This window comes from Macaca thibetana, chromosome X (assembly GCF_024542745.1).
Source record: "Macaca thibetana thibetana isolate TM-01 chromosome X, ASM2454274v1, whole genome shotgun sequence".
NCBI lineage: Eukaryota > Metazoa > Chordata > Mammalia > Primates > Cercopithecidae > Macaca > Macaca thibetana.
The window spans coordinates 150,130,927-150,157,904 of NC_065598.1; the positions used below are offsets into that span (position 1 = coordinate 150,130,927).

Consider the following 26,978-nt stretch of genomic DNA (forward strand, 5'->3'; position numbering starts at 1 on the left):
GTAGGATGATAAAGGTCCAATTTCATTCTTTTGCCTTCTGAGTATATGCCCAAAGGAAATGAAAGTACTACCTCATAAAGATACCTGCACTTCCATGTTCATTGCAGCATTATTCATGAAAGCCAAGGTATGGAAACAACCTAAATGTCTGTTGATGGATGAATGTAAAAAAAACTGTGGTATATATAGACAATGGAATATTATTCAGCTTTTTAAAAAGGAGATCTTGCCATTTGTCATAATATGGATGAACCTGGAGGACATTATGCTAAGTGAAATAAACCAGATACAGAAAAAAAATTTGCATGATCTCATTTGTATCTGGAATCTTAAAAAAAAGTCAATTAAATATATAGAGAGAATAAAACAGTGGTTACCAGGGCCAAGGGTAGGGGCATGGGTGAGGAAATGGGAGATGTATGGCTAAGGACACAAAGTAGCAGATATGTAGAATGAACAGATCTAGATATCTGTTACACAACAACATGAAGACTATAGTTTATAATAGTGCAATGTGTTTTGGATTTTTTCTAAATGAGTTAATTGTAGCTGTTCTTGCCACAAAAAATGGGTAACTATGTGAGATGATTGATATGTTAATTGCTTCATTATAGTAACAATTTTACTATCTATATGTATCTCATAATATCATGTCATGTATTTTAAACATACATAATGCAATTTCTTTTAAAAAGCAAGTATTTATTTACAAAAAACTACTGAACCTTGGGTAAAAATAGTGGGAATCTGTGGTGTATTTTAGCATGGGGTGCTCCCACTCCTATTCCTCCACCCCTAGCTCCAATCAGCAGTAGTTCCACGAAGGTGGGCTAAACCAAGAAAACCGGCAGCTTTGCTGTCAAAGATGACTAACGTGATTTGGAGCAGAGCATTCATAAAACCCCTATGCACCTGGGTGTTATCAAAAACAATTACGGAAGCCATACTGGTTGGAGCAAACAACAGACCCGAAGAACAGCCAGAAATCTAACCAGGCTATATAGGGAGTGAGAAAGCTATAATGGGCCTTGAAAAGCTCCCACACATCCCTAGTATTTGGAAGGTTGCATATGCATGCACTGCTGTGTGCACACTGAAGAGAGACTGGAAATGGCCCTAGTTATTTACATGTCTCTGGATGAAAATGAGGGTTTTTGTAGGAAACATGAGAATGACAGAAAGTAAAAACCAGGACAAACTTCTTGGGTTAGTCTGTTTGCATCATTATAGAGAAGTATCTGGGGCTAGGTAACTCGTAAAGAAAAGAGGTTTATTTGGCTCATGGTTCTGCAGGCTGTACAGAAAGCACAGTGCTGGCATCTGCTTCTGGTGAGGGCCTCAGGAAGCTCATAATCATGGCAGAAGGTGAAGGGGAGCTAGCACGACACATAGTGAGAGAGGGAGCGAGAGAGAGGGAAGAAGTGCCAGGCTCTTTTAAACAATTGGATCTTGTCTGAACTCATTACTGAGGGGTAGGCACCAAGCCATTCATGAGGGATTTGCCCTCATGACCCAAATAACTCCCATCAGGCCCCATTTCCAACACTGGAGATCACATTTCAACATGAGATTTGGAGGAGACAAACATCCAAACCATATTACTTGTAAATAGCTCAAACTTTGAGTGTATGCCTCAAACAACACACAGATCCTCTGGCAAAGGGTGGAAGCCTTATTAGATTAAGTTTTTTAAGCATAACCTCTGATCAATAGTTGGCTGGCCTCTAAACTATATCAGGAATTCTCAACCTGATGCTTCAAGTAGGCCTATGGACATCTGGGCCAGATAGTCTTTTTGTCACCAGGTGTCAGCAGCGTCTTCCTCTCCAGTTGTGACAACAAAAAATGTCTCCAGACAATGCCAAAGGTCCCCTGGGGGGCAAAATAGACCCCAATTGAGAGCCACTGGGCTATGGTGATCCCAGTGCAATGCTTAGGAAACCACAGTTAAAAATAAAAATAAGAAGTAAAAATAAAACCTGAGCAGAGACATCAGTGGCTACACACTGCAGGGGACAAAGATTCCACAGAATTACCACAGACAACAAAAAATACACAAAACAAACAAATACACAAAATACAAACAAATACACAAAAATATGCAACAATTACACTGCAGGGGACAAAGACTCCACAGAATTACCACAGACAACAAAAAAATACACAAAACAAACAAATACATAAAATACAAACAAATACACAAAAATATGCAACAATTACTCTGGGGACGTCAGAACTCAGTTTCCACAAAATGTTATCTAAAATGTTCCAGATTTTCAACAACAAGAAAAGATCATGAGATATGTGTAGAAACAGAAGGGTTACCTACACACAGAAAAAAACCCTCTGAGAATATTACAGAAAATCTTATTGCCTAAGTCAAATATGCAGATAGAAGGCAACTTATCTTCTGCAGAAAATGTCTTTCCCTTCTAATAGTCTTGAGCTTTACAGGAGAGAAGCAGAATGGACTATTGGGGCATCACCTCCATGTACCTATATTATTTCCTCATTATAAGCCAACACTTGTCTGTGATGGCAGGTATGCCTTATACAAGTGCTTTCAAGGTATACCCCAACTGGATGCTTGAAAATCCATAGCTACTGAACTTAATTGAAAGACTGTCTGATACAACTGATACTCTGAAATAGGGCTATTCATTTGGTGGTGCCCTACAGTTGGAGTTCTTGTCCTAGGGTGTGTGGAATAATATGCAAAATTTGTGTGTGTGTGTGTGTGTGTGTGTGTGTGTAGAATTCTATAGGGTCTATAACCTAAAAACATTGAGAACGCTTTCCTTACAGTGACAAAAGTGAGTACCACTAACCCTTATTCAGTTTGGTCATTGCAGTGAGATGATGCACAGTTCAACAAACTATAGCTTATGGGTCAAATATAGTGTGTGACCTATTTTGTTTGGCTTGCAAGATAAAAAATGGATTTTACACTTTAAAAGTGTAATAAAACAAAAACAAAACAAAGAAAATCACTGTAATGGTTAACTCTACGTGTCAATTTGACTGTACCATGGGGTGCCCAGATACGGGGCTAAACATTAATTCTGGGTGTATCTGTGAGAGTGTTTCTGGAAGAAATTATCATTTAAATCAATAAACTGAGTAGAGTACATTGCCTTCTGCAATGCGGGGATAATTCTGTCTGCCTGCTTGAGCTGGGATATTGGTCTTTTCCTGTACTTGGACTGAAACTTACATCATCAACCTTCCATTTTAGGCCTTTGAACTTCGACTAGAACTTAGATTGATTCTCCTGGTTCTTTTTTTAAAAATGTTTTTATTATACTTTAAGTTCTAGGGTACATGTGTACAACGTGCAGATTTGTTACATCTGTATACATGTGCCATGTTGTTTCTCTGGAGAATACTGACTAATATAGATATTGGTACTGAGAAGTAGGGTACTGCTCTAACAAATACCTAAAACTGTGGAAGCAGCTTTGGAAATGAGTAATGGGGGAGACACTGTAAGAGTTTTGAGGTACATGTTAGAAAAAAGCCTAGATTACTGTGAAGGGATTGCTAATGGTATTTCTGGTAAGAGGTCAGAAAAAAAAGAGGACAGCTGGAGAGAAAGCCTCCATGTTCCTAGAGAATATAAATAATTGTAAACAGAATGCTGGTAGAAATATGAATGGTAAAGGCCATTCTGATGAGGTCTCAGATGGAAAAGAGGAACATGCTACTGGACAATGGAAAAAAAAAGTGACACTTTTTATAAAGTGGCAAAAAACTTAGCTGCAAAGTGATGAGAGAGCAGTTGGTTCCTTCTGACTGCTTATAGTAAAATGTGAGAAGAGATAAATGAATTGAAGAAGGAACTGTTAAACAAAAAGGAACCAGGACTTAAGAGATTTAGAAAACTCTCAGTTTATCCATATTGCAAAGAATGAGAGAGTATGTTTGAAAGGGAATACTAAGGGTGCGGCTGATCCACATTTGATAAGGAGATAAGTGTGTGCATGAACCATGGTCCTACTCAGCCATCTCAACAGAAGCCATAAACAGAGATGGGATTATACCAGCAGAAAAACTGCCAGCTGGGACCAAAAAGAACAGAGAAAATGGGACAAAATTGAGAGAGTTGTGCATATGCTATTTATTCCTCAAGAAAAGGGAAGAGTGAGGCTAAAGGCAATTTAGAGATCATTAGGGCACCATTCCCACCACAGGCCCAAGGGGCAGGGCTAGTTCTCCCTCAGTTTCAAAAGGCGTAGTCACCTCAAAGAGTCTCAAGGGCAGGGCTGCTGCTAAATTTTGGGCTTAGCTGGGACCCATCACTTTTTCCTTCCTTCTCATTTCTCCCCCATCCCTGCCCGTTTTTTTTTTGTTTTGTTTTGTTTTTTTGAGACAGAGTCTCACTCTGTCGCCTAGGCTAGAGTGCAGTGGTATGATCTCAGCTTACTGCAGCCTCCACCTCCTGGGTTCAAGTGATTCTCCTGCCTCCACCTCCCTGGTAGCTAGGACTACAGGTGCCCACCACCACGCCCAGCTAATTTTTGTATTTTTAGTAGAAACGAGGTTTTGCTGTGGTGGTCAGGCTGGTCTTGAACTCCTGACCTCAAGTGATCTGCCTGCCTCAGCCTTCCAAAGTGCTGGTATTACAGGCATGAGCCACCTGGCACCCGGCCTTATTTCTCTCTGTTTGGAATGGGAATGTCTCTATTGTGCCTGTCCCACCATCCTATTTTGGAAGCACATACTTATCTGGTTTCACAGGAGAAGAAATTTTGCCTCAGGATAAATTGTACCTCAAGTCTCACCCATATCTAATTTAGATGAGATTTAGTTGAGACTTTGGAATTTTCATCTTTAGAGTGGATGCTGGAATGAGTTAAGACTTGGGGTTGTTGGGATGGAATGTATATATTTTATGTGAGAAGAATATGAATTTGGGGAATCTAGGGGTGGAATGTAATAGACTGAATTGAGTCTCCCCTAAGTCCACATGTTAAAGTTCTAATCCCCAATGTGATGGTATCTGGAGATGGAGACTTTAGGAGATAATTAGGCCATGAGGGTAGATTCCTAATGATGGTATTAGTGCTCTTATAACAAGGGATGAGATGGAGCCCTTTATCTCTCCACCATGTGAAGATACAGCAAGAAGGCAGAAGGCAGCCATCTGCAAGCCAGGAAGAGAGTCCTCACCAGAACTTGACTATGCTGGTGCCCTGATGTTGGATTTCATAGCCTCCAGAACTGTGAGAAATAAATGTCTGTTGTTTAAGCCACCTAGGCTATGGTATTTTATTAAAACAGCCTGAGCCAACTAAGACAACCATGGGACAGAGATTGTACATGGCCCCAGAAAAGCCTAAAATATTTACTATCTGGCTGTGTTAGTCAGTTCAGGCTGCTATAACAAAATTACAATAGACTGGGTAGCTTAAACAACAGATATTTATTTCTCACTGTCTGGAAGCTGGGAAGTCTAAGATGACGGTTCCAGGCCATTTGGTTCCTGGTGAGGGCCCTCTTCTCGGTTTGCAGATGGCTATCTTGTTGCTATATCCTCAAATGATAGAGAGAGAATGTGCTCTCTCTTATAATGGCACTAATTCCATCATGAGGACTCCACCCTAATAACCTAATTAGCTCCCAAAGGTTGCATCTTCAAGTACCATCACATTGGGAGTTAGGGCTTCAACATATAAATTTGTAGAAAACACATTCAGTCCATAGCACTGGTCCTTTACAGATAAAAGTCTGCTGACCTCTGAGATAATCTGTAGCAGAAACTCTTTTGTTCATCCTCTCCTCCACTTCTAGTGAGCTGGCAAGAGTAGCTAATACTACCACCTTAATAGCATTTGAAACCTAACTAACACCTGTCTCCATTTAAGCGCCATATATCAGTCAAAATACTCTTTCCAATGAAATTTAGCTTAGAATCTCTTAAGTAGTTCCCCATTACAATAGGGTAAAGACCAATCTCCTCAAGATTGCCTACAAGGGTCTGCACAATGTGGCCCTGGCTAACCTCTGTAGCCTCTTTTATCAACCCTTCCTTGCACTTGACATAGCAGTCCATGTAGGCCAATATGACATATTCTCTGTAGCCCAACTCTTATACATATAGTTCCCTCTAACTGAAACATTCTTATTCACTGCCTCATCCCTCTTCCCCTGCCTAGTTCATATTCAATACTCATGACTTAGCTTACTAGTTGTGCCCTGCAGGCAGTCATTCATAACTCTCCAGGTTGGATTAAGTACCTTTCCTCTTTGTTCTTACAGCACCCTATGCATTGCCTAAAAGAATTTCTCATGTTGTCTTATGCTTGTTTATCATTGCCACAAGACTGTGAGTATCTTGAGGATAGGGAATGTGTCTTCATCTCAGCATGCTTTGCACTTAGGACAATGTCTGAATCCTGGTAGGTATACATTAAATGTTTGTTGAATAAATCAATGGTAAATCAAGCAGTGGTGCAGCTGCCTTACTGGTAACTCCAACACAGGTCACATATCTACAAATGATCTTCTCCTGCTCTACTAGATACCTAGTAATCCTGACTATATGCTATATTCCATTTTCATGTTAAGAGTTGCTAGTTATCTAAGCAGTATAGTAGTGGAATAAACTACTGTGTGGCTAGACTTGCCTTTTAGTAGGCTTCAATATATCCCTTCATTTTAGTTAAGTTGGTATGCTTACTGTCCTTTTGCTGACTGGAGTCCATTCTTGCCTTTTCACTTGTAATTTTTCTCCTTGAAATCACAGGAGAAATTAATTAAAGGACCATCTGATTAAATGACTACCTTCTCCTTCAAAATATAGCTAAAAATTCATTTATTCAAGGCAGCTTCTTTGAATAATCTATTTCCTCTTTGAAATTAAATATTTGGTAGGTATCAACTCAATTTACATTTGTGTCTGGCATAAGCTAATTATGCTTCTCATATTTATTTACTTATTTTATTCATTTCAGGGACTCTACATCTTACACTAAGAAAAGGAATCTTCCATCTTTGGTTCTCTAACAGTTCTCAGCTCAGTTAATAAAATTAACACTCAGCAAATGCTTATTAATTAGATCTTATCAAAATTTTAATACAGAAAAGAAACTTGAAACTCACCTCGATTCATCTTTTATAACTCACATTTAATCAATCACCAAGGTCTGTTGATTCCACTTCCTAAATCTTTCTGAAATACATATAACCTCTCCATTTACACTCCTTTCTCCTGACACATTCAGGTATTCATCATCTATAGACAGTGGGACTCTATAAAACGATTTTAAAAATCAAGGTAGTAAAATCAGATTGTAGTTTAGAAAGAGCACTCTAGTTTCAGGATGGATAATGGATCATCAGGAGAGCAAGACAAGGCTGCAGTAATCCTGTTAAGATAGTTACCTCCTTGCTTCTCAATGTTGTTTTTGGACCACTTTTTCTACCTCCTTCCTCTAAAACCCAAGCTTCTTTGAAGATCATGCTTTCTTAATTATTCTAATCAAATACCTCTTGAGTCACTCTCCATTTTTAATGAAGTCCAGTTTACTGTTGTCCACTTTACCCTTTCCCTGTCATCCTTGGCAACTTCATCATCATTAATTACAGTACTCCCAACATTTTCATTTAAAACATTCCATACTCTAGCCACCTCTTATTACCATTCCAGTTCAATTATTCTGGCACTCCTCACTACAATAATCCTTCCACCCCATAAAGAGCTCCAATCCATTGACCCTAAGCTCCTTTTCACTCTCTGTCATCTTGTTTCCTTTAATGTCCTCACTTCCCTCCTTACAGAGCCCATATTCCATGGTCCATCATTTTAATCGATTCCTTGCAAACAGTCTTAACTTCCTTGTCCCCTCTCTCTGTGCCATACTTCCCTGACAAAGCCCCAACCATGGTAAACTCAAATTCCTACTTCCTGTGCAGCCAAGCAGCTGAACATTGCTGGAGAAAAAATTTTCTTTTATGTTTTATTTTTTTAATTGACAAAAAATGTGTGTTGTTATCTTGTAAACATGATGTTTTAAAGTATATATACATTTTGGAATGGCTAAATCTAACCAATTAATAAATGGAACACTTCACATAGTTATTATTTTTGTGGTGCTAATATGTAACATCAACTCTGTTTTTCTTTTTTTTTTTTTTAATTATACTTTTAAGTTCTAGGGTACATGTGCACAACGTGCAGGTTTGTTACATATGTATACTTGTGCCATGTTGGTGTGCTGCACCCAAGAATATAGTATCATCATTAACTATAGTCATTTTGCTATATGATAGATCTCTTGAAATTTATTTCTCCTATCTAACTCTAATTATGTATCCTCTGACCAACATGTCTCTATCTTCCCTCCCCGCAATCACCCTAGCCTCTGATAACCACCATTCTACTCACTTCTATGAGATCAAATTTTTTAGATTCCACGTATGAGTGAGATAATGCAGTATTTGTCTTCCTGTGCCTGGCTTATTTCCTTTAACATAAATTCCTCCAGGCTCATTCATGTTGCTGTAAATGACAGGATTTGATTCTTTTTATGGCTGAGTAGTGTTACATTGTGTATGTATACTTCACTTTCTTCATCCATTCATCCATTGATGGACACTTACGATAGAGAAAATTTTAAAAACTGCACTACCTAGTATCATTTTAAACTCATCATGAAAAATCTCAAATTAGTACTCAATACAGCCAAACAATTCTTGCATAATTTCCTAGTAAAATCACTCACTCTCTAAGAAGACTGTGTCATACCATCTCCCCTATCCTCAAACTGCCAACACCTCCTCACCCTTCACACTTTCAACTGACGACCTTGCTTCTTCCTTCAAAGAAAATGTAGAAGCAGTAAGAGAATCTTCACAAACTGATGCCCCATATCCAATCACTTACCTGCATCTGTGCCCACATATCCCACCTTTCTTTCTGTTATAATCGTTGAAATAATTTGTGTAAATATTCAAGGTCAATACTACCATTTATGAACTAGATTCTATCTCTTCTTTCCTACTTAGGGACTATGCTCCTGAAGCAGTTCTATTCTTCTCTTTTGCATCACCAAATTTTCCTTCCCTATTGGATCATCCTCATTTAGCAAACATGTAATATCTCCCATATTAAAATAATATTCCAGGAGTGCCATCGGCAAGATGGCGAATAGAAAACAAAAGACCCTCTGAATAACAATTTATGGAACAATTGCCTTTATGACAAATTCAGAAATGAGTTAAAAGGTTGCTGCACTCCAAGCAAGGGCAAAGTCAACCTCACCAAAACCCAGTAGGAAAATTCATGGCATTTCTTCACCAGAGACACTTCTCCCAGCTTGGTACATTGTAACTGAGAGGAAACCCCTACCTCTTGACTTACCCTAGTGGGGAAAAGAAGCTGAATGTCCAACATTCTAACTTTTCAGGGTGTTATCTAAAAGACTGGTTTCTGTCTTGCCTGAATCTAAGAACTGACAGCAATGGGATGCCAGGTTGGGGGCTTGCTGAGAACAAAAGTGATCTATGTGGCTTGGCTTGGCACCAGAGTCTGTAGACTATAGACAGACATTATGTGGAGCTCCAATACCCTAGTTTACTACAGAAACAGAGAGATGGCAGTATCAAGGGGAACTCCTGAATGGAAACTGATAAATCTCTTCAATTAGATGTTTATATGCACAATCCCAGAAGAGTATGCATTCCCAGGAAAGGATTAGGAGGTCTCTAGAGTCTTTAACTGGGCTAACTGGAGAATGTCCTCCTTGTATGCAACCAGACCACAAAGACTGAGAAAGGTAGCTGAGCTTTCAAATGTTAGTCTCAACAAGATATAATAAGACATATGAAGAAACAAAGAAATATGGACTATTCAAAGGAATAATTTAAACCTCCAGAAAGCACCCCTAAAGACATATATAAATTACCAGACAAAAACTCAAAATAAGCATCACCAGAATAATTGAAGAATTTAAAAAGAACACAGGCAACTAAACAAAATTAGGAAACCAACATATAAACAAAATGAGAATATCAACAAATAAATAAAACTATAAAAATGAATCAAACAAATTCTGGAACTGAAGTATCTAATAATTGAATTGGAGAAATTCACTGGAGGGATTCAATAGCAGAATTGACCAGGCAGAAAAAAGAATTAGTAAACTCAATGATAGGACTTTGAAATTATTGAGAAAGAGAAGAAAAAAAAAACAAAGTGAAGAAAAATGAGGAGAACCTAAGGGATTTATGGGGCACCAACAAGCAGAACAACATATGCATGATGGAAATCACAAAAGGAGAAAAGAGAAATGAGTAGAGAGCTTATTTGAAGAAATGATGGCTGAAAACTCTCCAAATTTGATGAGAGAAAAGGACACACAAATTCAATAAACAACTCCAGTTGGAATAAATCTAAAGAGACCTACACTGAGACCCATCAAAATCAAACTGTCAAAAGTCACACAGACAGAATCTTGAAAGTGGCAGGAAAAAATGACTCATCACATACAAGGGAGCTTCTATTAAACTATCAGCTGGTTTCTTAGCAAAACCTTGCAGGCTAGAAAGGAGTGAAATAATATATTCAATTACTGAAGAACAAAACCTGCCCACGAAGAACATTATATTTTATAAAACTGTCCTTCTAAAATGAAGGAGAGATTAAGACTTCCCAGATAAACAAAAGGAGAGGAAGTTGATCGCCACTCAATTTGCCCCACAAGAAATGCTGAAGGGATCCTTCAACCTGAAGAAAAAGGATGATAAATAGCAACACAAAATCATATGAAAATATAAACCTTCTGGTAAAGGTTTATTGTGTAGTATTGTAATATAAGTGTGTAAATCACTTTTAAATATGGTATAAATTTTAAACACAAAAGTAACAAATAATTATAGATCTATGTTAATGGATGCACACTATAAGGAAAGGATGCCCACCCTCAATATTACTATTGTTGAAGTACTGGGATTCCTAGCTAGAAAAATTAGACAAGAAAGAGAAGTAACAGAAATCTAAACTGGAAAAGATGAAGTAAAATTGTTTCTATTCACAGATGACATGATCTTATATGTAGAAAACCCTAAAGATTCCATATGCAATAAAAAGTATTATAACTAATAAATGATGTCAGAAAATTTGCAGGATTTCCAAAAGCAATACATAAAATCCATTGCATTTCTACACATTAATGGTGACCAATCTAAGAAGAAAATTTAAGAAAAAAATTCCATTTATTTATTTTATTTTTTATTATACTTTAAGTTCTGGGATACATGTGTAGAATATGCAGGTTTGTTACATAGGTATACATGTGCCATGGTGGTTTGCTGCACCCATCAACCTGTCATCTACATTAGGTATTTCTCCTAATGCTATCCCTCCCCTAGACTCCACTCCCCGACAGGCCCTGGTGTGTGATATTCCCCTCCTTGTGTTCATGTGTCCTCATTGTTCAACTCCCACTTATGAGTGAGAACATGCGGTGTTTGGTTTTCTATTCTTGTGTTAGTTTGCTGAGAATGATGGTCTCCAGCATCATCCATGTCCCTGCAAAGGACATGAACTCATCCTTTTTTATGGCTGCATAGTATTCCATGGTGTATATGTGCCACATTTTCTTTATCCAGTCTATTATTGATTGGCATTTGGGTTGTTTCCAAGTCTTTGCAATTGTGAACAGTGCTGCAATAAACATAAGTGTGCATGTGTCTTTATCATAGAATGATTTATAATCCTCTGGGTATATACCCAGTAATGGGATTGCTAGGTCAAATGGTATTTCTAGTTTTAGATCCTTGAGGAATCGCCACACTGTCTTCCATAATGGTTGAACTAATTTACACTCCCACCAACAGTGTAAAAGCGTTACTATTTCTCCACATCCTCTCCAGCATCTGTTGTTTCCTGACTTCTTAATGATTGACATTCTAATTGGTATGAGATGATTTTGATTTGCATTTCTCTGATGACCAGTGACGATGAGCTTTTTTCATATGTTTGTTGCCTGCATAAATGTCTTCTTTGAGAAGTGTCTGTTCATATCCTTTGCCCACTTTTTGATGGGGTTGTTTTGTTTTCATGTAAATTTAAGTTCTTTGTAGATTCTGAATATTAGCCCTTTGTCAGATGGATAGATTGCAAAACTTTTCTCCCATTCTGTAGGTTGCCTATTCACTCTGATGGTAGTTTCTTTTGCTGTGGAGAAGCTATTTCGTTTAATCAGATCCCGTTTCTCTATTTTGGCTTTTGTTGCCATTGCTTTTGGTGTTTTAGTCATGAAGTGTTTGCCCATGCCTATGTCCTGAATGGTATTGCCTAGGTTTTCTTCTAGGGTTTTTATGGTTTTAGGTCTTATGTTTAAGTCTTTAATCTATCTTGAGTTAATTTTTGTATAAGGTGTAAGGAAGGGATCCAGTTTCAGCTTTCTGCATATGGCATCAAAAAGGATGAAATACTTAGGAATAAACTTAACCAAGTTAGAGAAACACTTTTACAGTGAAAACTACAAAATGTTGCTAAGAGAAATCAAAGAAAGGTACAAATAAATGGAAAGGCATCTCATGCTCATGGATTGGAAGGCTTAGTGTTGTTAAAATGCCCATACTACCCAATGTGATCTACAGATTAAATGCAATACCTATCAAAACTCCAATGGAATTTGTTGTAGAAACAGAAAAAAACCTTCCTAAAAGTCATAGGGAATCTCAAGGGACCCCGAATAGTCAAAATAATCTTGAAAAATGAGAACAAAATTGGAGGTCTTACAAAGCGACAGTAATCAAAATAGTATTGATGTATGAAAAAGTCTTTATCTTTCACTTTTGAAGGATCATTTTGCTGGATATATAATTCTACATTGGTAGTTTTCCCCCCTTTATCACTTCAGTTTGTCATTCCATTGTGTTCTGGCTTGCACAGTTCCTGATGAGAAGTCCACTGCAATTCTTATCTTTGTTTCTCTGTAGGTAAGGTGTTTTTCTCCCCACTAGGCTGCCTCCAAGAATGTCTCTTTGTCTTTGGTTTTCTGCAGTTTTAATATAATATGCCTACGTGTGAGGTCTTGCTTGTTTATTTTAATATGTGTATGTATGTTTATTTATAATGAATTTGTTAATGTGTCTATTTTTATGCCAGTACTATATTGTTTTGATTACTATTGCTTTGTAATATATTTTGAAATCACGTAGTATGATGCCTCCAGCTTTGTTCTTTTTGCTTAAGATTGCTTTAGCCATTCGGTGTCTTAAGTTGAAAACTTTTCCTTTCAGATCAGGAACAAGACAATGATGCTTACTCTTCCCACTCTTACTCTACATAGTACTGAAAGTCATAGCCAGAGTAATTAGGCAAGGAAAAGAAATAAAAGACATGCTAATAGGAAAGAAAGAGATGAATTTGTCTCTGTTCACTGATGAAATAATCTTATATATAGAAAACCCTAAAGAGACCACCAAAAAACTGTTAGACTTAATGAATTCAGTAAAACCAACATACAAAAATCAGTAATGCTTCTATACCCTAACAATGAACTAACTGAAAAAGAAATCAAGAAAACAATCCTATTTATAATAGTTGCAAAAAATACTTAGGAAGAAATTTAACCAAGGAGATTAATAATCTCTACACTCAAAACTATAAAATATTGATTAAATAAATTGGAGAACACATAAATAAATGAAAAAATATTCTATCTTCATGGATTGGAAGAATTAATATTGTCAAAATATCTATACTATTCAAAGTGATCTACAGATTCAATGCAGCTCCTGTCAAAATTTCAATTACATTTTTCACAGAAATACAAAAAAGTCCTAAAATTCTGACTGATAATTTCAACACCTGTGTCATATGTAAGTCTGGTTCTGATATTGCTTTGCCTCTTCAAATTGTGTTATTTCTTGCCTTAGCAAGTTTTGTAATTCTGTTATTGTTAAAAGCCAGACATCTTGTATAGAGCAATAGCTACTGAGGTAAATAGGATTTTACCATGAATATCTATATTAATCTGGCCCAGAGTTAGGTTGTGTTTGATGTTTGTTGTCTCTGTGGGTACCAGAAGCATTAAATTTCTCTAGTGATTTTGCTTTTGTCTTCTCTCTTGGCCTTGGCTCTTCCCTTTGTGCTGTACCTCAGAGACAGGTTGTCTCTTGCAGCTCTTCCAGCTGTAATCCATTGTCATTTTAACTGGAGGCTTATTAGCTTGTTGTAGGGTGTTGGGGGATGAGGGCATTCTACAATCTTCAGATTCTCAGTCTCTGGAGTGCATAGTGGGCCTGTGTCTTGGAAGTGTGACTTTCACAATTGTTTTTGTTTCTCTTCCAGGGTGTGGTAGATTGAACTGTAACCCCCAAAAAGATATGTTGAAGTCCGAATCCCTGGTACCTGTGAACGTGACCTTATTTAGAAAGCGTCTTTGCAGATGTAATCAAGTTAAAATGAGGTCACACTGGATTAGGGTGGGCTCTAAATCCAATGACTGCTATCTTTATAAAGAGAGAAATATTTGAAGACAGAGATTAGGCATTGTGAAGAAGGCCCTGTGAATATGAAAGCAGAGATTGGAGTAATGCTGGCACAAGCAAAGTAATGCCAAGGATTGCCAGCAACCATAAGAAACTAGAAAAGGCAAGGAAAAACTCTCTCCCAAAGCCTTTGGAGGGAGCATGGCCTTACCAACCCTCCAAGACTATTAGAAAATAAACTGTTGTTTTAAACCACCTAGTTTGTGTAATTTGTTATGGCAGCCTTAGGAGACTCATACACATAGGTAAAGTATTCCCTCCTGCCAACTAATACTTTCTGTGGTTGTAACATTCCTAGTCTATGTCTTTGAAACCCGCTCCCTTGTATATTAAGGCTTTCTTTTCTTTCTTTTTTTTTCCCTTAGGTAAGACAGGGAGATGGAGTGGGGCTGGAACAGGCTGAGTTGCCTTCCCCTAGTTGAGAAGGGATTTTGCTATTGCCTTCTGTTATTTTTGTCTTTCTCCCAACTTGTAGGCTAATCTTAAAAATAAATGGCTAGAGGTCCTGTCAACTCCACAAAAAGTATTTTCAGACCACACAGAAGGTATTTATCATTGCATAACAATGTGAATTGTACACTTAAAATGGTTAAGAGAATAAATTTTATACTGTGTGTTTTCTTACCACAATTTTATCATTCCAATTTTTGATATATGTGCTGCCAAAGCAAATATTTCTTACCACAAGTTTTAAAAAGTATCTGTCTTCACACATCTCTTACCAAAATGATCTTCATGTTGCTGCCAAGCACAAGTCAGAGACTTGGAGACTGTATGGTGCCAATGGACAGCTAAAGGAAGTAAGCTTTTGAAGTTGGGCTGTGAAAGGGCTGGATATATGACTCCTCCCTTCAGCAAGTCCTGAAGCCTGCTTTGTAGGTGGGACAATCTGTGGTACCACATCCTAGAAGATTGGATAATAACAAGTTAGTAGTAATATAAAACAACTTTTATGAGGCTGTAGGAATAACACTACAGATATAATTATGTAAAATGATAGATTTAATGATCTCAATACAGAGGATTAAACAAAGGAGAAATTGTGAAAAGCTAAGCATAAGTGATCTATAACCATTACTTACATTTTCTCATTAGCCACTCTTATTGTATGTCATACAGTATTCAGTACAGTCACATGCTATGCAGGTTTGTAGCCTAGGAGCAACAGGCTATATATATAGATATATATATATCTGGGTTTGTTTACACTCTAAGATGTTCATACAACCATGAAATTGCTGAATGAGGCATTTCTCAGAATGTATCCATCATCATCCTGTCAACTGACCCATAATTGTAAAAGGATTATTTTTCATGTCTCATCCTTCTGGGTCTCTCTGCTTGTGATACTATTAATCACCCCTATTCTGACTATGTGAAAGTTTCTTCTCCGCTGTGGGCAAGTTGCTTAAACCCTCAGTGACTCTATTTCTTCCTTTGTAAAATGAAGTTGATAATAGTATTTATCTCATGGCTTTCCTGTGAGGACTAAAATACTTAGAATTATATGTTCCATACTAAGCCCTACATATGTATTGCTGCTATTATTATCATTATTATGGCTGTTAGGAATAAACTGTATCTGTTGAGAAAATGCCTGGATAAACCTGCTTGGAGGTGGTGATGCTGAGTAGCATAGTTTTAGAAAAATTAATAAAACAACACCATTTGCATAAGGTCTTAAGAGGAATTAATTTGTCCTGTGGTGGAAGACTGAGAGAGCTATGTGATTACAGATAGGCTGTGTGGTTCTCAATGTGAACCTTCTCAATTACACCCTCAAATATGCAGTAATGTAACTAAATCCACAAAATGCTTCTCTTGAGTGAACTAGTGAGTCCCTGTGTGTGTGTGTGTGTGTGCACGTGCATATGTGTGGGTATGTGAGTTGTAAGCTGATGAAAGGACTGAACTTCATGTTGATATGGGATGAAAGCAATCATATACACTAAAGCCACAGCTAGAGATATAGTAGAATTTACTAATCACTAGGGAGCAGTCTGTAATTACAGGATAGAGAATGGAAGGCTAAAGTCAACTTTATTGAGATTTTGTGGCTGAGGGCAAGGAGGAGAGCACAGAAAGTCCTCTGCTGATATCTGGGTTACATTTATTTCTTCACTGTCTCTTGTTTCCAACCTCCTACCTATAGGTACTGTCTAAAACAGGGGTTGGCAATCTGTGACCCACAAACTGAAATGGATTTTGTATTTTTTAAGGACTTGTAAAGAAAAACAAAGATGAGTATAAGACCAAGACTCCAGACGAAAACCAGACTAGAATTTCTCATTTGTAGTCTATGAAGTCTACAACACATGCTATCTGGATCTTGAAAGAAAAAAAATTTCCAACTCCTAGTCAAATATTCAATTCTTAATCAAATAGTCTTCTCCCACTACATCGAATAATCTCCCCAAAATCTGCTCTTAATCAAATATATTCACTCACTTCATGATTTCACAAAATAAATATTACTAAGCAGGTTTATAATAGGTACTTTATTTTTTATTTTTTTTGAGACGGAGTCTGGCTCTGTCGCCCAGGCTGGAGTGCAGTGGCCGGATCTCAGCTCACTGCAAGCTCCGCCTCCCGGGTTCACGCCATTCTCCGGCCTCAGCCTCCCGAGTAGCTGGGACTACAGGCGCTGCCACCTCGCCCGGCTATTTTTTGTATTTCTTAGTAGAGACGGGGTTTCACCGTGTTAGCCAGGATGGTCTCGATCTCCTGACCTTGTGATCCGCCCATCTCGGCCTCCCAAAGTGCTGGGATTACAGGCTTGAGCCACCGTGCCCGGCCCTAACAAGGGATTATTAATCAAGCAATTTGCAAACTGGCAGCAGGTATCTGAAATTCATACAACTGACAAAGTATTAATATCAAGAATATTTAAAGACATCCTACAGGCTGGGCATGGTGGCTCACGCCTGAAATCCCAGCACTTTGGGAGGCCGAGGCGGGTGGATCATATTGTCAGGAGTTCGAGACCAGCCTGACCAACATGGTGAAACCCCATCTCTACTAAAAAATACAAAAATTAGCTGGGTGTGGTGGCAGGCACCTGTAATCCCAGCTACTCAGGAGGCTGAGGCAAGAGAATCACTTGAACCCAGGAGGTGAAGTTTGCAGTGAGCTGAGATTGTGCCACTGCACTCCAGTCTGGTGACAGAGTGAGACTCTGTCTCAGAAAAAAAAAAAAAAAGGACATCCTACAAATCAATGGGAAAAGCAAACAATATGTGAGCAAATAGTATGAACAGACATTTCTAAGAGAAAACACATATGGTCAATATGGTCAATAAATTCATGAAGAGATGTTCAACATCATTAATGATTAGGGAATTGTAATCTAGCCACAGTAAGATATGATATAACCATTTGATCGGCAAAAATGAAGATGTCTGACAATAACAAGTATAGAGGTCTTGCACATCTTTCATTGAATTCATTCCTAAGTGATTTATTGTGCTATTACAAGCAGCATTTTAAAATTTCAATTTGCAATTGCTAACAGTATACACAATGCAACTGATCTTTATATTCTGACCTGGAATGCTGTAATCTTATTAAAAACAATTATTACTTCCAGTAAGTGTTTTGGAAATTTCTCAGGATTTTTTTGCTGCATTGCACTCACTAGTTAGGAGGAGTGAGCATGGACAACCTTGCTTTGTTCCTGATCTTAGGAGAAAACATTCTAGTTTCATGATTAAGTATGTTGTTAGCCATGTTTTTTGATTTTTTTGTTACTGTTATTAATGGCCTTTTTCTGGTTGGGGAGGTTTCCTTCAATTCCTAGTTTTCTGAGAGTATTTATCAGGAATATGAGTTGAATTTTAGTAAATGTACTTTCTACATCTATTGAGATTATTTTATGGCTTGTTGCTTTATTCTAGTAAAGTGGTTAATAATTCTGATTGACTTCCTATGTCAAAACAACCTTGCATTTCTGAAATAAACCCCATTTGATTATGTGATATATTATCCTTTTTATACATTGTTGGATTCAATATGCTGAAATTTTGTCACAGTATTTTGCATCTAGATACATGAGAAATACATGGTCTGGTGTGTGTAGGTGTGTGTGTGACATCTTTATCAGGTATTTTATCTGATTTATGCTGGGTTTTTTAAATTGTATTTTAAGTTCTGGGATACATGTGCAGAACGTGCAGGTTTGTTACATAGGTACACACGTGCCATGGTGGTGTGCTGCACCCATCAACCTGTCACCTACATTAGGTATTTCTCCTAATGCTATCTCTCACCTAGCCCCCACCCCCCAACAGGCCCCAGTGGGTGATGTTCCCCTCCCTGTGCCCATGTGTTCTCATTGTTCAACTCCCACTTACGAGTGAGAACACGCGGTGTTTGGTTTTCTGTTCCTGTGTTAGTTTGCTGAGAATGATGGTTTCCAGCTTCATCCACGCCCCTACAAAGGACATGAACTCATCCTTTTTATGGCTACATAGTATTCCATGGTGTATATGTGCCACATTTTCTTTATCCAGTCTCACACTGATGGGCATTTGGGTTGTTTCCAAGTCTTTGCTATTGTGAATAGTGCCGCAATAAACATAAGTGCTCATGTGTCTTTATCATAGAATGATTTATAATCTTTTGGTTATATACCCAGTAATGGGATTGCTGGGTCAAATGGTATTTCTAGTTCTGGATCCTTGAGGAATCGCCAAACTGTCTTCCACAATGGTTGAACTAATTTACACTCCCACCAACAGTGTAAAAGTGTTTCTATTTCTCCACATCCTCTCCAGCATCTGTTGTTTCTTGACTTTTTAATGATCACAAAATAAGTTAGGAAATGTTACCTCCACTTTACTCTTCAGTTCTAGTATTTCCACTTGGTCCTTATTTAGAAATTCTGTTTATCCTCTAAAGTTTTCCATCTGTTCCTTCATTTCACTCATTTGCTCCTGTAAGTTCTCTAATATATTTACAGTAACAGTTTTAATGTCCTGGTCAGAAAACACCAATATCTGGGTTATCTGTGAGTCTGCCTTTATTGACTATTGTCCTCCCTCCTTACTATGACTATTTACCCATTTTGTTATATATGTAGTATTTTTTTGAATGTTGGATATTGTGGGTGGCATGTTGTAGATGGTTTTGTAAATAACCTTTATCAGAAGTTACTTTTTATTCCTAGTTTGCTAAAATATTTTTTTCTCTCATAAATGGATGTTGAATTTTAGGGTTTTTTTTTTGCATTTATTGATTTGACTATATGATTTTTCTCCTTTGTTTCTGTGGTGAGTTACCTTGATTCACTTTCAAAATGTAAACCAACTTTGCAACGTTGGCATAAACCAAACTACAATAGGGTATATTATCCTTTTAATACACCACTGGTTACAATTTTCTAATAGTTTGTTAGAAATTTTGCATCTATATTAATGTCTAAAATTAGCCCCAAATTTTCCTTTCTCATATGTTCCTTATAATATTTTAGTTACAGGGTTATTCTAACTTTATAAAAAGAGTTGTAAAGACCTCCACTTTCTTCTGTTCTCTGGAAAATGTCATGCGAGATTGGTATTATTTCTTTCTTAAATTTTGATAGAATTACTCAGTGAAGGCATCTGAGTCTTGGCTTTACTTTGTGAGATGGGTTTGAGTTACTTAATAGTTATAGATCAGTGCAGAAATTTGTCTTCTTGTGTTCTTTTTGGTAAGTTATGTTTCCTAGGAATCTATGTATTTTATTTAAATTTTTAGTACACTGACTTAAAATTATTTACCATGTCCAACTGTAACTGTTCTGTTTTATGATATACAATGATAGCTCGTCTCATTCCTAATATTGGTTATTTATGCTTTCTCTCTCTCCTTTTGTTTCTTTATCCATATTTCTAGTGGTATTATCAATTTTATTAGTCTTTTCATAAAAGAAACTTTCGGTTTCGATAATGCTGTCTATCAAATATGTCTTTTTTACAGGAAATTCTGTTCTTATCTTTGCTTTCTTCTACATTCTTTAGGATTAATTTTCTATTGTTTTTCCAATTTCCTGAGATGGATCCATATGTCATTGATTTTTAGCTTTTCCTCTTTTGTGGAATAGGCCACAAATTTCCCTTACAGTAAGGGTTTAACAGTATCCCTTTGAATTTTGATATGCTATATTTCCATTTCTCAGTCAGCTCAACATACTTTCTATTTTCCATTACAATTTTTAAAAATTTGGCCCACAGGTTATTTTAAAGTATACTACTAATTTTAGGGAGATTTTCTAATTTGTTTCTTGTTTTCTAACTTAATGTCAGTGTGGCCAAAAGATACTATAATTGTTTAAAGTTTTTGAGATTTGCTTTATGAGTCAACACATCACGTATTATTCTATGTGCAGAAAAGAATATGTATTCTGCAATTGTTGCATGTGGTTGTCTATATATGTCAATTAGGTCAAGTTTGTTAATATTACTGTCCAACTCTTCTATATAGTTACTGATTTTCTCTTTTTTGTCTGATATTCTATCAGTTACTGAGGGATATATTTTAAGATCTCTGATTGTGATTATGAATTTATTTATTGGGCATCAGAAAATTTTTGCTTTGCCTATTTTGAGTGTTAAGTATATACAAATCAGAATAATTGTATCTTCTTGGTGGATTGCCCCTGTTATCATTATAAAATAGCTCTATATTTAGTAAATATTTCTACCTTAAAGTCACCTTTGTCTGGTATTAATATAGCTATATCAGTTTTCTTTTGGGTAGTATCTGCATCTATACTTCTTCCATCCTCTTACTTTCAACCTTCCTATATCTTTACATTTTATATATGTCTCATAAACAAGATGTAGATTTTGTATTTTTTAACCATTCTAATAATCTTTGTCATTTAACTGAGGTATTCAGTCCATTTACATTTACTATAATTACTGATATATTTAACTCCACTATATCACTATTTACTTTCTGTTTGTCTTGCCTATTCTGTTATCTTTTCTCTTCTTGCTTTGTTTTGTACTAATATGGTAATTTGTATTATTCAATTTACTCCTTGTCTAATTGTTACACATTCTTTTACTGTTTTTAGTGATTATTCTATGAATAATAACATATATATTTGACTTACTAAAGTATAACACAAATTAGAGGGTTTATGTTAACTCCATTTATCTTCCTCCCTCAATTGCTATTATTATGTATTTTAATTGCATACACACACACGCCACATGACATTGCTATTTTTATTTATTTATTCATTCATTCATTCATTTATAGATTCAAGCCTCGCTCTGTCACCCAGGCTGGAGTGCAGTGGCATGATCATGGCACACTGCAGCCTCAAACTCCTGGGCTCAAGATCCTCACCTCAGCCTCTCGAGTAGCTGGGACTACAGGTATACACTACCTTGCTTTGCCAATACATTACTATTTTTTAAAATATGATCAATGGACATTCAGATCCACCCACATATTTAACCTCCCCCCTGCACTTCATTCATTATATATTTCCAAGATTTCATTTAGGATCAGTTTATTTCTGCCTGAAGATCCTTAATATTTCCTTTGATTTTTGGTGACAGGTTCCCTAAGTTATGGACCATCTAAAAACATCTATTTTACTTCCATTTTAAAAGGCTGGATATAGAATTCACCAGATACAATTTTAGGTTGACAGCTACTTTTGTCAGCATTTTAAAAATGTAATTCTATTATCTTCATGTTGTTTTTGTTGAAAACTCAAAGCCAATCTAATTGCTATTCCTTGTAAGGTAATACTTTTTTTTTTTCTCCAAATGCTTTTAAGACTTTTTTTTTCTTTATTTTTTTTTTTGGCAGTTCTTACTAAAATACACCTAGATGAGGGTTTTTTATTTATTTATTCTGCTTTGGGTTATGGTACTTTTTGAATCCACGAACTGATGCTTGTGACAGGCAGATTTCTAAGATGACCTCTAGTTGTCCTTGCTGTTGTAAAATCCTTTCCCCTGGAGTGTGAGAGGGATTATGAATATGATAAGGTTTCACTTGCATTATTAGGTAATGTATATGGGACAGCTGACTTTAAGAAAGGGGAATAGCCCTTCGTTGGGATGACCTAATCCAGCAATCCTTTAAAAGAGGCTGGTCTCTCTCTCTTTTTTTTTTTTTTTTTAATTATACTTTAAGTTCTGGGGTACATGTGCACAACGTGCAGGTTTGATACATATGTATACATGTGCCATGTTGGTTTGCTGCACCCATCAACTCATCATTTACATTAGGTATTTCTCTTAATGCTATCCCTCCCCCAGCCTCCCACCCCACGACAGGCCCCAGTGTGTGATGTTCCCCTTCTTGTGTACAAGTATTCTCATTGTTCAATTCCCACCTATGAGTGAGAACGTGCGGTGTTGATTTTCTGTCCTTTTGATAGTTTGCTGAGAATGATGGTTTCCAGCTTCATCCATGTCCCTACAAAGGACATGAACTCATCCTTTTTTATGGCTGCATAGTATTCCATGGTGTATATGTGCCACATTTTCTTAACCCAGTCTGTCACTGATGGACATCTGGGTTGGTTCCAAGTCTTTGCTATTGTGAATAGTTCCACAATAAACATGTATACATGTGTCTTTATAGCAGCATGACTTATAATCCTCTGGGTATATACCCAGTAATGAGATTGCTGGGTCAAATGGTAATTCTAGTTCTAGATCCTTAAGGAATCGCCACACTGTCTTTCACAATGGTTGAACTAATTTACACTCCCACCAACAGTGTAAAAGCATTCCTATCTCTCCACATCCTCTCCAGCATCTGTTGCTTCCTGACTTTTTAATGATTGCCATTCTAACTGGCGTGAGATGGTATCTCATTGTGGTTTTGGTTTGCATTTCTCTGATGACCAGTGATGATGAGTATTTTTTCACAGGTCTGTTGGCTGCATAAATGTCTTCTTTTGAGAAGTGTCTGTTATATCCTTTGCCCACTTTTTGATGGGGTTGTTTTTTTCTTGTAAATTTGTTTGAGTTCTTTGTAGATTCTAGATATCAGCCCTTTGTCAGATGGGTAGATTGCAAAAATTTTCTCCCATTCTGTAGGTTGCCTGTTCACTCTGATGGTAGTTTCCTTTGCTGTGCAGAAGCTCTTTAGTTTAATTAGATCCCATTTGTCAATTTTGGCTTTTGTTGCCATTGCTTTTGGTGTTTTAGTCATGAAGTCCTTGCCCATACCTATGTCCTGAATGGTACTGCCTAGGTTTTCTTCTAGGGTTTTTATGCTTTTAGGTCTAACATTTAAGTCTTTAATCCATCTTGAATTGGTCTCTTCTTAGTGAAAGAGACTTGAAGCAAGAAACGGAGTTGATGCCAGGAAGATTTTTCATTGGCTTTGAAGATGGAGATAACTACGTGGCAAGTAAGACAGGCAGTCTCTAGAAGATGAGAGTGAGTCACAGCTGACATGTGGCAATGAAACAGGGACTTCAGTCCTATGGCTACAAGGAACTGAATTCAGCCAACCTGAATGAGGCTACATGTGGATTGTTAGCCATAGCTTCCAGAAAGGAATATAGCCTGGCCAACATTGGGATTTCAGCCTTTAATACCATGACCAGAGAACTCTGTCATGCCACACCTGGACTTCTGATCTATAGAACTGTTAGCTAATAAATGGATGTTGTTTTAAACCACTAAGTTTGTGGTAATTTGATATGCAGCTATAGAAAAGTAATGCAAAGCTTTTATTACTTTTCAAAAATTCCTCATCATCATATCTTTAAATATTGCTTCTGTACCATTCTCTCTCCTTTTGTTCTAGGACTCCTATTGCAAATATATCAGACCTTTATACATACTAGGTGCCAGACACTGTTAAAGGTGCTGAAAATATATCAGCAATCAAAAATATTCCTATCCTTATGAAGCACCTTTTAATGACATCCTGATCTCCCCTACACCTAAACTGTCTCCTCCCACAGAGTTCCTCCTCACAGTAAATTCTAGTCTCATTCAACCAGTTGAGTAACTCAAAAATCAGTGCCTCAAACTCGATACCTCGTTAAAAAAAGTTTTCCCCCCTAGCCAATTATCAAGTCATGATAAATTTTATCCCCTAAATGATTCTCAAACTTCACCCACCGTAGTGTCTCTCTACTTGCCAACATGCCTGTCCAGGCCCATCATTATTTCTCACTTAAAGACTGCAAGAGCCTTCTAATTGACCTATCTACTCTTGCCCTCCCTTCAAACTTTTTGCACATGGTAGGAAGAGTTAACTAAAATGTGTCAGTTTGTCACTCCATTTGAATGTCTCCCTAGGCTTTTCAATGTAAAATCCAATGTCCTTAATGTAATGCCTTCTACTACCTGGTTCTGAGCTACCTCTCAGCCTAACTTCCTGCTACTTGCTTCCTTGTACATTATTGACTGGGTCAATCCAAAGGTAGAGTATACAGCAGATCATCAAAAAATTCATCCTTTGCCTATGATCTGTTAATCAGCACTCTTTGAATATGGTGATTTAATTAATTAATACATAATTATATTAATTTTATAACCCATATTATCTTGTCCAGAAGGTTATCATAAATGACTTGTTAGTCTTGCTGAAATTTCATTCATTCATTTAAGATATGTAATTATGTCTGCCATATTTCCATAAACGACCTCTAATAGCCTTGTCAGAAATAAGAACCAGGTTTCTGTTGAATGGCTTTGTTGACAACTGTAATTTTTTAAGTACTCACTTATTTGAAAATTTGTTTTAGAAGCTAACTTAAGAGACATTTAGCTCACTGATTAGAAGATTGAAGAGACCCCCTTTTTCTTTGTTAGACTCAGTAATATATTCATATAAATCCAATCTTAAAGCACCTTTCCTATTTTCCTTAATGCCTTTGATTACTGAGAGTAGTTTAGTAATATCAAGTGAGTTATAATTTACCCATTCCAGGACACATGTACTTTTTCTTTCTGAGAGTATAGTTAAAATATTGTTCTTGATGTCTTTACAAATATGCATTTCTACAAGCCTGAGGTAATTTTGGACCTTATCCTTCCAATACTAACCCTTTAGGCACGTGTCACCAGTTATATTTATCCTTGCGTATGTGCCCTTTTTCCTATTTCTTATATATTATCTTTTTAAAAAAAGAAAGTATGAGCTCATTGTAAAACTTCCTACATGGCCCGATGGTTTTCCTCTTTTCTCCTTTAATAGAATAATTTGCTGTTTCATAGTCAAAATTATGTTTTTGAGAGCTTCCCAACCTTTAGAGTCTAAAGCCATCTTAATGTAAATTAAGGTCCAACAAGTATCAATCATAATAACAGAAACTTTTGGAGAACAGCCATAGCTAGAAATTCTAGTCAGAGTAGGCAATTACATAATAGGTCAATCTGAATCTTTTCATGGTTATTACTAAGGAAGAAGCATTACCTCCTGAAAGGCTTAAAGCCAAGAGTGCATTTAGCTCCTGTCAATTTTTCCTTCCAAATGTCTTTCAGATTTGTCCTTCTCTTTCCATTCCTATAGATTCCTTCATCACCTCATACCTGGCCTATTGCCATAGACTAGATGATTTCCTTGCCTTCAGTCCATCCATATTCCAATCCATTGTCCATACTATTGCCAGATTAATCTTCTTAAAACACTTTCATCATGCCACTCTCCTGCCTGAGACTTAGCTCAAATGTCACCTTCTTTGTAAAATATTCCCAGCTCCCTTAGGAAGAGTTAGTAACTGCCTACTCAGTGTTTTCACAGGTCTCTGTGCATAACCTTATTAGTGCACTTAAAACATGTATGACAATCATTTCTTTAATTATTTTTCTTACCTCACTTGCTATGAGCTCCTTGAGGGGAGGCAAAGGTTTGAGCAGTCTCTTTACAATTGTACTCAGAGCGTTACATAATCTATCTTGCCCCACCCACGTCAGGACCATCACATATATTGCCTTCTGTGCTTACCATGCTCTCCCCTTTGTTCTTCCTGCTTATTCCTTGGGTCTCAGATTAAATATCAATTCATTGAGAAACCTTCACTCACACTCTTATTAACTAATTAATTAGTTAATCATTTGAACAAATATTTGTCGGGTATCTACTTTGTGCTAGACATTGTTTTAGGCACTAGGTATATACCAGTGAACAAAGAAGACAAAAAGTCTTGCTTTCAAGTTTATCTTCTAGTGGGAGAAGGTAGATAACTAAACATAATAAGTTATATATAGTAAGCTATAAAAAATAGCAGGATAAAGCAGTGTGCTGGAAGTTGGACTTTGAAACATGGTGGTCAGGGTAGGCCTCATTAAGAAAGATGACATTTGATCAAAGTAGAAGTTAGTCATAAGGATATCTGGGGTAAAGTAGGCTAGGCAGAGGGGATAGCCAATGTAAAGGTTCTAAGTTGTGATTATATCTGTTGTGGCCAAAAGAAAAAAAAGCAGCAAAAAAAGAAAAAAAAGAAAAAAAAAACATTGTAGCTGGAGTTCACTAAGCAAGAAGTAAAATAATAGGAGATG

At 36.9% G+C, this 26,978-nt stretch overlaps 2 protein-coding genes across 4 annotated transcripts in view; both read right to left on the reverse strand.

Moving 5' to 3' along the window:
• The window catches only part of CMC4 (C-X9-C motif containing 4), a 540,756-nt gene that overhangs the window by 382,099 nt on the left and 131,679 nt on the right, over positions 1-26,978 (reverse strand). The gene's annotated exons all lie outside the window — the stretch shown is intronic.
• The window catches only part of TMLHE (trimethyllysine hydroxylase, epsilon), a 105,361-nt gene that overhangs the window by 31,347 nt on the left and 47,036 nt on the right, over positions 1-26,978 (reverse strand). For all 3 annotated transcript variants that reach the window (XM_050775476.1, XM_050775477.1, XM_050775478.1), the window contains one exon: positions 15,228-15,409. In XM_050775476.1, the coding sequence (XP_050631433.1) occupies positions 15,228-15,408 (181 nt within the window). In that variant the 5' untranslated portion in view covers position 15,409. The remainder of the gene's footprint in view (positions 1-15,227; positions 15,410-26,978) is intronic.